The sequence below is a fragment of the Penicillium longicatenatum genome (genome assembly GCF_028827895.1).
Source record: "Penicillium longicatenatum strain IBT 33135 chromosome Unknown contig_6_segment0_segment0, whole genome shotgun sequence".
Taxonomy (NCBI): Eukaryota; Fungi; Ascomycota; class Eurotiomycetes; order Eurotiales; family Aspergillaceae; genus Penicillium; species Penicillium longicatenatum.
The window spans coordinates 1,663,343-1,677,435 of record NW_026643123.1 but is presented as its reverse complement, the minus strand read 5'-3'; the positions used below and the strand labels follow the sequence as shown (position 1 = coordinate 1,677,435).

The 14,093-nt window shown below is 49.9% G+C and overlaps 7 protein-coding genes across 7 annotated transcripts; 3 read left to right on the top strand and 4 right to left on the bottom strand.

Moving 5' to 3' along the window:
- Positions 1–417: 417 nt before the first annotated feature.
- N7484_008819 (DPY30/SDC1 family protein) lies at positions 418–833 on the top strand (the record flags this gene model as incomplete). Its single annotated transcript, XM_057119206.1, has 2 exons — positions 418–689; positions 749–833. Coding segments are annotated over 2 exons (357 nt in total), but the record flags the coding sequence as incomplete, so codon positions are not given.
- A 1,170-nt stretch (positions 834–2,003) lies between these two features.
- On the bottom strand, positions 2,004–3,244 carry N7484_008818 (RNA recognition motif domain-containing protein; the record flags this gene model as incomplete). The annotated part of the gene is made up of 4 exons (XM_057119205.1): positions 2,004–2,575; positions 2,635–2,990; positions 3,047–3,152; positions 3,208–3,244. 4 exons carry the CDS (start codon positions 3,242–3,244, stop codon positions 2,004–2,006), a joined length of 1,071 nt encoding a protein of 356 aa, XP_056968760.1.
- Positions 3,245–3,781: 537 nt separating this feature from the next.
- On the bottom strand, positions 3,782–7,079 carry N7484_008817 (putative PHD finger domain protein; the record flags this gene model as incomplete). The annotated part of the gene is made up of 2 exons (XM_057119204.1): positions 3,782–4,628; positions 4,684–7,079. The coding sequence occupies 2 exons, from the start codon at positions 7,077–7,079 to the stop codon at positions 3,782–3,784; spliced, it is 3,243 nt and encodes a 1,080-aa protein (XP_056968759.1).
- A 409-nt stretch (positions 7,080–7,488) lies between these two features.
- Positions 7,489–8,129, top strand: N7484_008816 (uncharacterized protein; the record flags this gene model as incomplete). Its single annotated transcript, XM_057119203.1, has 3 exons — positions 7,489–7,776; positions 7,827–7,980; positions 8,038–8,129. Coding segments are annotated over 3 exons (534 nt in total), but the record flags the coding sequence as incomplete, so codon positions are not given.
- Positions 8,130–8,505: 376 nt separating this feature from the next.
- Positions 8,506–9,934, bottom strand: N7484_008815 (N(6)-L-threonylcarbamoyladenine synthase family protein; the record flags this gene model as incomplete). Its single annotated transcript, XM_057119202.1, has 2 exons — positions 8,506–9,766; positions 9,822–9,934. The coding sequence occupies 2 exons, from the start codon at positions 9,932–9,934 to the stop codon at positions 8,506–8,508; spliced, it is 1,374 nt and encodes a 457-aa protein (XP_056968757.1).
- Positions 9,935–10,615: 681 nt separating this feature from the next.
- On the bottom strand, positions 10,616–10,996 carry N7484_008814 (uncharacterized protein; the record flags this gene model as incomplete). Its single annotated transcript, XM_057119201.1, has 1 exon — positions 10,616–10,996. The coding sequence occupies one exon, from the start codon at positions 10,994–10,996 to the stop codon at positions 10,616–10,618; it is 381 nt and encodes a 126-aa protein (XP_056968756.1).
- A 1,516-nt stretch (positions 10,997–12,512) lies between these two features.
- On the top strand, positions 12,513–13,635 carry N7484_008813 (phosphatase PAP2 family protein; the record flags this gene model as incomplete). The annotated part of the gene is made up of 3 exons (XM_057119200.1): positions 12,513–12,546; positions 12,603–12,829; positions 12,892–13,635. 3 exons carry the CDS (start codon positions 12,513–12,515, stop codon positions 13,633–13,635), a joined length of 1,005 nt encoding a protein of 334 aa, XP_056968755.1.
- Between the last annotated feature and the right edge of the window lie 458 nt (positions 13,636–14,093).

Genomic DNA, 14,093 nt, shown 5'->3' with positions numbered 1-14,093 from the left:
AGCCATGGGGCTTTCTTGGTCAATTCAGCGAGACCGAGTCTGTAGATCGACTCGCGCGCGCGTTGAAGTAAAACCCGATAGCGACACGAAGTCACGTGTACACTTTAACCTGATCAAGGTGTTTGCTCTGTTTGCACGTAAAGGTCGAACTAAATACTTCAATTGGTGAATGAAGAGGGGAAACTGGAAGTAGAGAAAAAGGGGGAGTCACTGGATTCTCCATAAACACGATTTTATCATGTCTGACGCACCGGTAAGAGAAGTTTCCATGAAATCGATACCTTGTGATCCAACCCCAGCAACATCGCGGGAGCTTCCAGATGCTCCACAACTCCGCTCTGCGCAACATCCGAAGACAAACCCAATCCTCTAGTTTTTCTTCCCTCCCATTCTTCACTCCGCTTCTTTATTCCTAGAATTATTCTCCTGACCTCATTCTTTCCTCCTGCGCAGCCTTCGCTTGCGATATCGAATCAATTCAAGCCAACTGCTCCCGTCAACGAAGCAGAAAAACCCACACCCCATCACAACACCATGGGCGAACCCAACGGCTCCCACACTCCGATGGTGGAACTTTCTAATGCCGCAACCTCACAGGTCCGACCTGGAGGGGCCCCAGCTCGAGAATACTTGAACGAGAAGATTGTACCATATCTACTGGAAGGGATGAAAGCTGTCGCGAAAGACCAGTGAGTGAAGGTGTGGCTGCTGTAATCTGGGGAGATGTACTGATGTCATTTTACTCCAGGCCGGCTAATCCATTGCGTGTACTTGGGGATTTCTTGATCCAGAAGAGCAATGAGGTGGAAGGCGATGTCGAGAAGGAAGAGTAGAAAGAGCTTCAGGGATGATTGGTTTTTATACGGCGTTTTTAGGTGTTTCTGGGATCTTTGAGATTATGCCTTCTACTTCAGACGTTTGAGTGATATTTTAAAAGTCCTTTCTTCCGTCCCAAGACGGCTTCGGGTCAAGAGGCGTTATGACTTTTTGTGGAGCTATAGATGAGCTTGGTGATACCCAAGAAATGAAGACACAATGACCAAAAAACATGCATCCACATATATATTTATCTAGGGTGAAGAACGCGGTATGTTATTTAGATAGCTCGGTGGTTAAAAGGACGGGGGATATTGGATAGCATTTGCTTTCAAGTGTCAAGATAGATCGTAAGATGGACAGTTGACGAAACAGGTGATTCGGTACGTATCGCTAGCTTGTTATCGATGTTCCTAAGGGAGAGGAATGGGGAGTAAGCAGGACACTGGAGCTGGATAGCTTGCACTAGTCCAGTGAGTCTCCATAGGTGATTCAACCCAGTCAAGACAAAGGGCACAAATGCACGGTATTTCAATCTGGACCACAGGTAAGACCCATGGTAACATCTTACCTTTTGAAGGCTGAACTCCTCCATTATCGAGATTAATTCGCCCTGCAGCACTTTTGATCTTGGCGAATACTACAAGCGCGAAGACGTGGCGAATGCGAATGGTGAAATAAAAAGAGGCGAAATTAAAATTGGTCGAATACAACCGGGCCGTTACTTGGAGTGGTGTGCATAAGGCGAATTGTTTTGACCGAGAGTGCTGATCCCAGATAACCGAATTACAGCGATAATTGTTTTCTTCCTTGCCGCTAGAGATTCCCGAAGTTGCGTCGCGAAAAGATAAAAATTTGAGGCACATCATCTAGCGATCCAGAGATGACATGATGATAGGAATAATCGAGAATGTTGCCGAGTCGGTCGCAGTAGGCCGATGGCGCTCCGATTATCGTTTTTGGAGACGTGACGTGAAAAAGCAAAGAAAAAACAGAACACAAAAAAAACAACGACGCCCGTAGCCCGTCGGTCAAATCCCGCATTAAAACAATTTGAGAAAGGGAAAGGAGAAAAGGGAAAGGGGAAGGGAGAACAAAGGAAAAGTGGGCAGTGGAGCATTCAACCATGAAAGGGAGACAGACACCAGGAGCCGGTATCTCCTGCTTTTTGAAGGGATACTGATACATTACCTGCTACCGTAACGCTCCTCGCCACCGGCACTGCGGCCCTCGTAAGAGCGACCACCACCAGCGTAGGCATCACGGGGCTCACGGGGAGGGGCAGCCTCGTAGCTGGGAGGGTTGGCATCACGATCGTAGTAGCCAGCGCCGCCACCACCGCCAGCAGCAGCACCACTGCCTGCACCGCTTCCTCCACGGGGTTCATCACCACCACCGGCACGGCGGTCATCTCCACGACGATCATCGCGGCTGTAGCGATCATTGTAACGGTCAGGACCACCAGGACCACCACCACCACGGTAGCCGCCGTAGTCGTCACGGGAGCCACGACGGTAGTCACGGTCACCATAGTCGCGGGAACGATAATCACCACCGCCACCACCGCCACGGCCATAGTCGCGGCCACCACCACCACCACCACCACCACTACCGCCGCCGTAATCACGGCGGTCATTGTAAGAGTCATAACGGCCATAACGGTAGTAGTCATCATCACGGCGGCGCCAGTTGCCACCACCAGGACCACGGCGGTCATCATAGCGCTCGCCACGGCGGGGAGGACCACGGCCACCACCATCTAAAAAAAAAGAATGCATGAGTTTAAGAAACAGGGAAGAGATCTGAATTAAGACTTACCACGCTTGGGGGGTCCGAAGTACTTGCCAGGGGTGGGAGTACGGGGACGGCCACGGCGAGCCTTCTCAATGCTGAGAGTGCGACCCTCAATGACTTCACCCTGGAGACCCTCCTTAGCAGCATCAGCTTGCTCAGCGGTGGTCATGTTGACGAAACCGAAGCCACGAGACTCCTTGGTGTGGGGATCAAGCATGATGGAGCAATTTTCCACGTCGCCATACTTCTCAAAGAGACGTGAGATGTCCGACTCGGTCAGACGGGGGTGAATACCAGTGACGAAGAGGTTGGAACCAGTGTTGCTAGCTCCTTCCTCCTCGACCTCATCCTGGATCAGAGACTTGCGAATAGGGAGGGGGCTTCAAGCTTATCAGCTGTTGTCTATCTCATCAAATACAGGGAAGGAATAACATACCGTTCCTCAGAGCGACCGTTGGGGGAACGGCTACGGGCGCGGTCGCGGTCGGAGCGAGGCTCATCGCGAGGCGAAGCACTGCGGTCGCGGTCGTACCGGGGCTCATCTGTACAAAGGACGATTAAAAGGGCGAACAATAATTACCAGGTCGAGATACATACCGGCGTAACGGCCGTTGTCGTTTTCGTAGTCAGCCATGATGATCGGGAGAGAACGTGGATGAAGAAGGAAGGAAAGAGATGAGAAATCAGAGCTGATAAGAGGAGCGGGCGCTAAGAGTCCGGAAGGGAACAACACCCCCGAGTGCAAGTTCAAAAGTTGCGCGTCTAGAACCACGAAAAGGACCCGAAAGCTCAAAGTAGAGGTTTGGGGAATGGGAGAGAGAGGTTGAGAAGAGGAAGAGGTTTTGAAAGGGGAGCATTAGTTTACTGCGTTTTGGATTTGGCAGCACATATAGTTAGGCAACCCATGCAAGGCACTAAGCATACTACATGTGCCTAGTACTTGTTCTCATGTATCTCCTATATTGGCTGCATAATATACTGTTCTCTCTTCGCACAGGATATTAGGCTTCTAATTTATCAAAATTTCAAGGATAGATCTGAAGTAGAGGCAAATTGAATCAATTCTCTTCCATACCTAGCGATTAACTACGGCTGCTTGAATAGGATCTAAAAACTCCTGCCTGCGCCCGTTGCTCATGAGACAATCAAAGCAAAATAAAAGATAATTCCCTTAGCCACGCAAGCGACGAGTACGACGGACATTTTGGGAGTTCCCCAGCGTATTGGGTGCTTTTGTAGCCGGGTCCAGTTCATCGTCCACCAGGTCTTTGAGTTCGTCCTCGTCCAACTCACTAAGCTCCTCACTCATCCCCCGCATAACGTCCCGACCTGTCCACCGTTCTTCATGAACAGTGGTGCCGATAGGATCAAAAGGCTGCATGTACCACTGGATGCCACCCTGAGCCAAAGGTAATTGCTGGTCTTCCTCGCTCAGAACCGGGGTGGGGTGGCGATGATAGGCTATATTGATGTTTGATTTAGTCTCTTCAACAGATGCAGGCTCTGCAGCAATATCCTCTGACTCAGGTTCCTTGGTAAACACAGCTTCCTCAGCAGAGGCAGTGGGAACTGTTTCCTCCACACCCTCCATGGCCTCAGGCTTAGTATCATCCTGATCCATCTCAACGTCATGGTCCCCATCGGGCTCCAAGGACTCTCCTCGGCGTGACATGACGCTGTGGTCAAGTATTGCATCCAGCTCCTTCAGTTCTTTCTCGTAAGGTTTGCGATTCAATTCGCTCTCTTTGCGAATTGCGTCTTCCAGCTGGGGCTGAATGGATTTAATAATCCGCTTGGCCAGTTTTCTCTTTTCTCGCTGCTCCAGACTAAGCTCAGGAGCACGGCCACTGATCTGCGCTTGAAGTTCTGCAGTATCACCAGCAGGGCCTACGCCAATCTCCGAGGTGAAAAGGCTTGCTAGATCAGCGGAGAAAGACGCCACGGACGGGTAGAAACGCTCTTCGAGTCGCTTGCGAATAGATAATAGCCCTGCCGCAAATACTCCCTTTCCATCGAGCCTGCATTCATGTTAGTTCATAGGTGAAAAATGATCCAAGGATAATCAGAACTTACACTTGTGCTTTCTCGAATATTGGCCACAGTAAAGGGAAAACCGGAAAGTAGACAATGTCGACAATGCTTCGAAGCATTTCGGCATCTTTAAGCTTCTCCCTCTCACGCTTCTTCACCTCGTCACATAACATTCGCAAATGGTCAAGGTCCCTATAGAGCCGCTCGCCGAACTCCATGCGACGCTGCAACCGTTTGTGGCCGGTGACACCCATGGCGACGTAATCTCGTCGGGTCATCTCCATGGAGGAGAAGGTCTCCAGTTGAAGCTGGAGTCTTTTGAGCAGAGCAGCTCCACGACGAGCCTCGCGTTTGAGTGTCCAGTACTTGCATGCCTCTTCTGCATATTGCTTTCGACCACGAACGGTAAACCGCCCGAGGCATGCCACTACTGAGTTCAGAACAACCTGGGGAATGACTGGAGCCCCGGAAGGTAGCTTCCAGATCATTCTTGGGATACGCTTTCGCTTATTACCTCCGACGGTCAATGTGATTCGGGGGGTATGGGTCCTTTCTCCTTCTGCATCCTCGGCAAGCGCAGGCCCCATAGAGAGCGCCGCTGCCATGCTGTCTCCCCACCGTTTACCTTGCATGGTATTGCGGTAGTATTCGATCGCATCGGCCGTGGCGGCATCAGTGCCATGCTCCAATCGCCAGTCTGGCGGAACATGCTTATCGCAAAAGGCCTTCAGGAGATGTGAGTCCATCAGTCCATGGCCAATTTTCATCTTCAGGTATAGTTGCGCTCGGCGTGCACATGAAACGTGGAATGCAACGAAACAATTCTTGTTGCTACATTGAATTGAAGCACCCATTTTCTGCTTGCAAATGTAACACATCAACTTCCACCGGCTGCGTGGCACCTTTTCAACATCTGTGACGGGCTCCATGAGTGACGGATTTCCGATTGAAACCTCGGGTATCCATATAGAACACAGCAGATGCGCCCATTTAGAAGAAGTAGTTTGTTTGAATGCACCCTCGGTGTTGGGGCAGAAAATACAGTTGGTGGTGCCTCGTCCCAGCAATTGGCACTTGCGACAAAGCCACTGTCCCTCGGGGATGAAAGGAACACCATAGCATTCTTGATGAACCGCTAAGTCGCAACCATCGCAGAAGACAATGGCATTGGAGTTCTCGCAGTCACCATCATCACAGATAGCACATTTGCTATCTTGCTCTTCCCCCGGGCCGGCAGTCTCTCCGTTTACTGCAGCAGCAGAGCTAGAGCGGGGGCGCTGAGTTTGTGGAGGTTTGGGGTTTGGTTTAGGAATCCGCTTTTCAAGCGCATGCCATTCCTTTTCGATCTTGGTCATAGTGATTTCGAATATGGCAGGCTTTATGGGCTCAAGCTGATCATCTCTACGCTTGGAGTTATGATCATCTAGCCATTTCTCATCTTGTTCGTCCATATCGTACTCCACTCTTCCGCTCGTTGCGTTGACATCGCCCTCTGACGCCACAGGCTGGATGACGTCCATGTCGTCTTCTTGCGCACCTTCGGTCATGCGAATGAAGCGCCGGTCGTGGCGCAGGAATAAGTCACTTTCTTGGTATCCGACATTGGCCATGGTTCGATCGACATAATTCTGTTGGCCAACACCCTTCTTCTCATAAAAGGTGAAAGGATCCTGCAGTCGGAACGCCGGCTTAGGCAGTGTCAATTTTTCCCGGGGATTGGGTCCCGGGGGTGGGATCACCTTCGGGCCTTGTTGTGCGAGAAGAGCATTCAAGATAGCTTCTGGACGGCGTGGCGGGCGACCAGGCCTACGCTTGAATGGAACGGGTGATGCGATATCAGGTGAAAGAAGCATAGGTGATCCTGAACCATCAAGACCAGAAATGCCAGTCAGCGCCTCCAAAGTCAGTTGGTTGGCAGCAGGGTCGACCGTATCCACTTCTTCGGCTGTGAAGACAGCGAGTCTGCCATCAATGTCCAAATCGGGATGGAACTCCTCCCATCCTCTCTCCTCTCGTGGTTTGTATCCATCTCCCTGTTGTAAGGCAAGCGCGGCGGCTGTTGATGAGGTAAAGCGACCGCGATTCTGGCTTTTGTCTCGCCGGGGACGCGTCACAGACGGCGGCGTTGTTGGGACAAGAGGCGGAGGTGGAGGGGCATGGATTGGTTGGTCGGTATCGCGTGGGGGGCGACCTCGTGCGCTTGTGGAGTTTCGTCTTGGTGTGCCATTAGTCTTCTTTTGGGGAGTCATTTCTTCAACTTCGGTGCCGTCGAAATCGATGAATCGTCCGCCTCCTCCTGGGCCACCAGGCACATACCTGCGCTTCTTCATTGGAGGCTCTTCGGGAGACTCCATGATTCTACGCGACTGTTTCATAGATGATTTAGGGGTGGAGCGTGACGGTCTGCCTGAAAGAGAGTGTCTGGACATGGGCGCCATGGTTCCCATGAAGCTGGGGCAAGCTCCCGTGTGTTGATCGGCGCTGGGTTTGGGGTGATTAACAATCAACACGTCGGGTCGCGTTCAAAGGCGGAGCAAGATGCAGGTCACAGTTGAGTAATGAAAGATGATATAAGTATTAAAAGAGATAGGCCGGTGAAATGGGCGCAAAATTGAAGAATCCGGGGTAAACAACCCGTGAGTGCTAAGGCAGAAGTGATCTCTCTTCCAAGGTTATCTTGGTTCAAGGCGGAGACGTCTTAGTGGCCTCAGGTGTCGATCCGAACTCTGGCCACAGCTCCCGGACGTGCACAGCTTTCCCCGCATAGATTCCTCCTGGAACACCAAAACACCAACCTCCGAGCGATCTACGTTGGGTTTCAGATATGAGTGGCTCAAATGAGAATAGGTATCGTACCTTCTGCTTTTTTCCGCGTCAGATTCGCTAACCCTGCTTGATCTTAGATGGCGTGGTCCTAGTCGCCAGTCGTCGCAACGCCACTCTGGCAATGGAAACCGTGACCGGGGAGCGGGTGGACAAGGTGGTGCCCAGAGTGGCTCCCAAGGTGGTTCTCAATGTGGAAGTAATGCCTGGGGTGGCTCTGGCCCAGTCCAGGACCTACATGTCTCCGTCCGGGGCTTCAATGCTGCCGAGGCCAAAAATGTTCTGAAGAGAGGTAGGAAAGGGACAAGTCATGTTCATACATCATCAATGCTAACCAATATTTTTTTCAATTTGTATTGTAGGTCCTGAAGGTAAGTGCCTACAGTGCATACCCCACTATCGCAAATGTATCGGGTTCTAATGGATATGCCGTCGCAGAAACCAAGCCAATCTTCTACAAGCCGACCGGCAAAGACACGAATAACCAACGATCAGGCGGTCCTTGGGGTGCTAAATGTATGCCTTCTTCTTCGAAACAATCCAGTGTTTGAGGATGAATACTGACGTCTTCAGCGAACACGATGGCCAATGGGAAGGACTTCTTCATCGAACTACGAAAACAAGTGGCATCCCTGCAAAAGAGCGGACCTCCTGTCGGAGGCTGATCTAGGAAGGTTGGGCTGGATTTTTCTTTCTTCTATTTTTGATGTCTGTACTGCACAGAGCACCGGTTATGGGTCTGGTTCATTTGCACGGATTAGAGCGGCGCATCATCGATACCCTACTGTGGCGGTTTCTGGGACGTGGAAGGACTCGGATTGAAAGGATACAGTTATAGTGCTGTAACATTGCATCGGCGTCATTGATTTATCTGACATATAGGTCTGCTGTCAAGTGTAAAGCATTGCCCTGTATACCACAAAAGCATTGAATGGGATTGGGAACTTTTATGTATTAAGAGCATAAGTAGAGCTCTGGTTTTCTACATACTATATACAACTATTGTACAAATTTTGGGAGAGGGGTATCGCTAATATACAGTCAAAGAGCTGTTCCATCCATAATCCACCCACCGGGCCCTAAAATTCCACCATCATCGGCCTGACGGTCTAGAGTCCATTTGCGGAGAGCGCGACAGCTTAGATCGGTCCGCCAACCAGCCTCGAACATTTCGATGCCTGCCCATCCAATCATGGCAGCATTGTCAGTACACAGATATGGAGGGGGTGCAACAATCTTCATGTGTTCGAATCCGCGCACGTCTAAGAACGAGCGCAAAACGGTCATAAGGAACTTGTTTGCCGCAACGCCACCACTCACAACGAGTGTCTTTATCTCATTTTCATCGCGGTTTCTCACCCGAAGAGCTTCCAGCGCAATAATAGTTCGAGATGCTAGGTGTTCGAAACAGACACGCATTGCCTCCCGTCCAAGGTCGACACGCTCATCTTGAGATAAGTGACCTTCCCTATCTTTGACAATTTTGTTTACCATACTGGAGACAGATGAGAAGCTCAGTTCCAGAGCCCGGGTATTTGCGAATGGCGTAGTTACGCTCCAGCCCCACGAGCTCTTGCGCTTGGTCACCTCCTCCCCCCGGTTCATCGGGGGCCGATAATCCGCGAAATCCGAGGGGCCGTTGGGGAAGACAAATTGTTCCAAAGTTTTGCCGTACATGGTATTCTTTGCCCCCTGTAGCAGGGACGCAGGGAGAATCTCGCGGGCCGATTTGTCCAGAGCTTCACCCATCGCAATGTCATCACTGGAAGCCATGATGGTGTGATCCGTTAGAGACTTGGAATGCACTAGGATCGAGTGGCCGCCCGAGACAAGAATAGACAGGAATGGGAATTGGGGCCCCACGGCCCCTGAGGCCACTGCGCCATTGCCTTTGTCCAAACATGATACCAGCCGAGGGGTCAACAAGTGTGCTTGCATATGATGTACCCCGACCAAAGGAATTTGCCAAGCAACCGAGAGTGCTTTCCCAGTGTCGAGCCCGACAGACAAATTGGAACGCATTCCAGGTCCTCGAGTTGCCGAGACAAAATCCGGTCGCTGGCGATTCGACCCATTCGCTAAATTTATCGATTTGTCTCCATCTGTTGAGGCCGGCAGGTACCCGAGGGCTTTGTCGACGAGGCTCGCGAGATTCTCTTGATGGGATTCAAGGGCTAAAATCGGATGGATGCCGCGATGCGCTCGTGAATCGCAGGTTATATTCTCAAGGAAATGAATTTTGGTGTTGCTAGCAGCGGAGCTTTCATTCCTTTTCTCAACAATCGCGACTGAAGTGTCGTCACTGTCGTAGATGTCGGATTAGCTGGAGGAACAGTCAGAGTCGAGTTAAAGCTTACCATGATGTTTCGATTGCCAGGGTCAATAAGCCCCGTCGGTTGCTTAGAATTTTGCGAGATGCACCTGCTGCTGACTTGCGCAAAGTCGCAACTGAAGATATTGAAAAGAACATTGGGAGGTTGGCAAACCGGGGACATGGCGGCGACGGAGAGAAAAAGATCGGGACCGCACGGACCAGGAAGCCCTTAAAATTGGCCCTAACAACAATAGAACTACCACAATTATTATGAGCAGTTTTTTTGATATTTCGGTTTATTTACACTGCTACGATATGAGTGAGGATATGAAGGTGTCTGGAAAAAAGCATATATTTCACAGTAACGACTGAGTAAAGTTAAACAGAACATCCATGCTAAATTGCAAAGTCATCAATCGGAGGCCCATTAACGTCATAAAATAATCTCTCCCAACATCGATACATGATACATTGTCTTCTGACCGAGTAAACGCACTACCCAAGACCTGTCTGGCAAGACAGACTACCGAGCAGCCTCAAGATTTTGTGGATCGACAGTACGTGCTGATCTTTCTGGCTCAGAGCACGACTCGCGTGAAGTCTTGCTGCGCCACGAATGAGAGTCGAGCTATAATTCTTGCAGATCTGGTCCAGTCAAATATACTTGGGGTTTCTTGTGCTGAGCTATAACAAACCCGAATGCGCAGAGACTAGAGGTCCTTGTCATTGCAGAGACAGCAACGATAAGTGACAGGCTCCTAACCAGCGCTTGAGCTTGCCGGGCTGGCTATGTCTTAGCCACTATCACCATAGAGGGTTCTAGACCCAAGGGCGAAATCACTCGCGGACAGCCCATCGTCGTTCCTCTCGGGTAATCTTCGTATGTGTGCCATAGTACTCGTCTGGATTTTCAATAGGTGTCACACAGTATACTGTGGGTGTAACCTTGAATTGGATGCGTTTCTCGGCAGCTCCTGAGTGTGAAGAATGTTGCTTCTTGAGAATGCTCTTCGACGAGCATGAGTTCGTGTAGCCATATGTCGGCACCTGGAGGGTCGAGAACCTCTGACTTGTAGGACTCGCAGTAGACACTGGCGAGAGAGGAGTTCGAGGCATGGGACCAGGGGACTTGAGCGACAATGACGGTCGGGGAGCAGTCTGCGCAGCAGAAATGTTCAATCCCAACTTAGGTCGGGCGGCGGCACGAGCAGCATACATGGTGGCAGAAAGGATCTTGGAAGTTGAAGATATGTAGATGATAATATATCGTATTTGTCTTTTTGCAGAGGGTAACCTTGATCAACAAAGACACCCAAAGAGAATGTGGTGGAGAGAAGTGATTATTTTGGACGTAGAATCAACCAAGATACGATGTATAATAAAAAAAATAAAGAGTTCGTTTGGACCAGCCAGAACGAAGCGCTTGACGAAAATAGAAGCAGAAAAAAATAGAAAATCTCAAACACGGGGATGCAAAAGAAAACAACTCCTGGGGGGGAGATGGGCGGCTATATAAGTATAGCTTGGGGAAGTTGCAGAGTTCGGGCCAAGGGGCCACTTAGTGCCACCTGGGGCCAATGGCGAATCCTTCTGTAAGCGCCTATGCCATGCACCCTGACGCACTATCACTTTCCCCATCACACATTAGTTCCAACCTTGTAAGGTTCCGTGCCTATCACCCAGCCAACCAGAATACCCCAACCAGTTGGTCTCATGCTGAAATTCGGCACAAGTGTGACAGGTCGTGATAGCCCAGCCTCTTGCAGCCAAGACCACTTGTCGGCTTGTCTGAAGCTTGTAAAGGAGGATTGCCGTTTATACGGAGAAATCATTCCACTGAAAAGGACCAATCACACATCATCCTTCCCCCGTGCGTCGTGACTGAGGAACTGGCCCGCGTTTTCTGCAACATGGTCACTATCTCCACATCACTTCTTCAACCTATTGACGGGCTTTCAAGTGGATGATGATTCTGCAGAACTAAGACCTAAAAAGCCGCTGGTGAGTTTGCATGCACGATATCGCACTACAGCAGACAATCATATGCCACCATACTATATTAGTTCTAGGTAAGTATCTCAATGACATTCTTCTACCTTTGAAGTGAAACGAAGATGATTGTTCTGAAAGGATTATAACTATAGCAGAGATTGTTTTAGCCAACAGGAAGGTGTCAATATCCCACATCCACCTCATGCTCTGACACCGCTCTGCCCCTCAATCGAAGCTGATATCCCCAGAAACAATCCAATGATAACAAACCGCTGGTTTTGTTTTGAAGCAGACTTACAGCTTCCTTAATAATTCTGACAAGAAAGTGACGCTTGTGGGAGATTTTTATGAGGTGTGCGCCCTTTCGAAGGATGAGTCAACTGGTAGATATCTCAATGAATGAGAAAACTTGAGCACCGGGACTTCGGCTACCCAAGTACGGCATACAAGACATGCATTTATAACTGGGCCCAGCTTTAGATGTATCCACTACCAGGCCAGTCACTGTCAGCCACTACCATCACAGGCTACAGGTGGGTATACATGTACATGCTTGCGTGGTCAAGGGACATGGACCCATCGGGCGCCGGCACTCCCGGCTCAGCCGGATTGTGAAGCTCTTTCGATTTCATGTCTTGCTAGATTTTCTCAGTTATTCGTCGACATATTGAGTATGCTTTGACTTGCTATACCACTTTGCATTTGCAGGCGTTTATTACTCGGTCTTTACAAATACAGTACCATGGGTGCTCTCAATAACATCCTGGAGCCTGGAGGTCAGCTCCATCCATGCAAAAAATGGTACTACTAAATATACTGAACTATTTTACAGCTATTGTTGCCATTTTAACCGTCGGAGCCTGGGTCAATCGAAAGAAGAAACCACTTAGTAGCTATGATGAAACTCGTCCATTGCTGCGAGAGGACAATCCAGCAGAAAGAGGAACTAGTTGCCATGTTGAAGCTCGCTATGCCAGAAACAAGCAATACATTCATTCTCGAGTATTGGAGCGGTTTCCGTTTCTTCTAGAGATCTGGTACTGGCTGCTGATTTACTGGGTATGCGGTGATTCTAGTCGTGAGCTGCCTCCTTGAGAACTAGGGTCTAAGATTGGAAATAGATATACCAAGGCTGCAGGGCTATCTCTGCCCGACTCATCTCGGGAAACGAAACCATCTTTGAGAATGCCGAGGCCCATGCGATTCAAATCCTGACCCTTGAAGATATCCTGTCTATCGACATCGAGCTCTCCGTTCAAAGATTTGTTCTGAATCGATATCCATGGATGATGGATATTCTGGCCGACATCTACTACTCACATATTGTGCTCGGCGTCGCATTTCTTGTGTACTGCTATACTTTCCTCTCTCGGGAACGCTATCAAGGTATCCGACGTACGTTGGCCCTAGAGAACGTCATTGCATTTGCTATTCTGTCGCTGTGGCGATGCAAGCCACCACGTCTCCTCCCAGAGGAGTTTGGGTTTGTTGATGTGCTTCATCGAGGCAACTCGGGTTCTGCATGGACACAGAATAAGTTTCAACTGACCATTGCGGCGATGCCCTCCTTACATTTTGGCAACTCGGTCCTCATTGCATTCTGTTTGGCAATGTATAGTCCGCACTGCTTGCTTCGCTGCGTGGCGACCCTCTGGCCTGTGATGATGGGAGTGACCGTCGTTGCGACTGCGAATCATTTTATCCTCGATGCGGTGGTGGGGGTCACAGTTATCATCCTAGCATTCCGTTTCAACGAGGTAATGTTGATTCTCTTGCCAGTGGAAAGAGGATTTCTGAGGTTACTCCGATTGGAGAAGCCTCGGGACGAGCACACGACCTCGGGAACTAGAGTGCCAAGGTGGTAGGTAGTTAACTTCTGCGGGTCTGTACATTAGGTAAGTATATGAATTTCGGTGACGCATTTCAGGTGTCAACGTGGATCATGCTATGAATAGTATTTCTGTTTAGAGCTCTATGTAATCCCCATAGAGCCTAAAGTGATGGCCGTGCACCGAGAACCAGATACCTCAATAGGCAGGTTTAAGCGTCCAGAACGGTCGTCCCTATACTCCGTGTGGGCTTTCAGATGGGTTCGCATTTCAAAAATCCGGCTGAAGATTATTGTATTCTACCTCGTTGTTTTCTACTGTTGAGTGCATAAGACTTTGAAGATGAATCCAGTCTCAAAGTCAATTCCTGGAAGCCGGTGAGGAGAGCTGCGGAGAAGCTGTGATCACGCGGAGTTAAGCCGAGATTGGCTGGAAATGGGGGAGAGGGGAAGGTGACCAATCACGCTTCCCATCTCCAACTTCTGTGCGCCTTT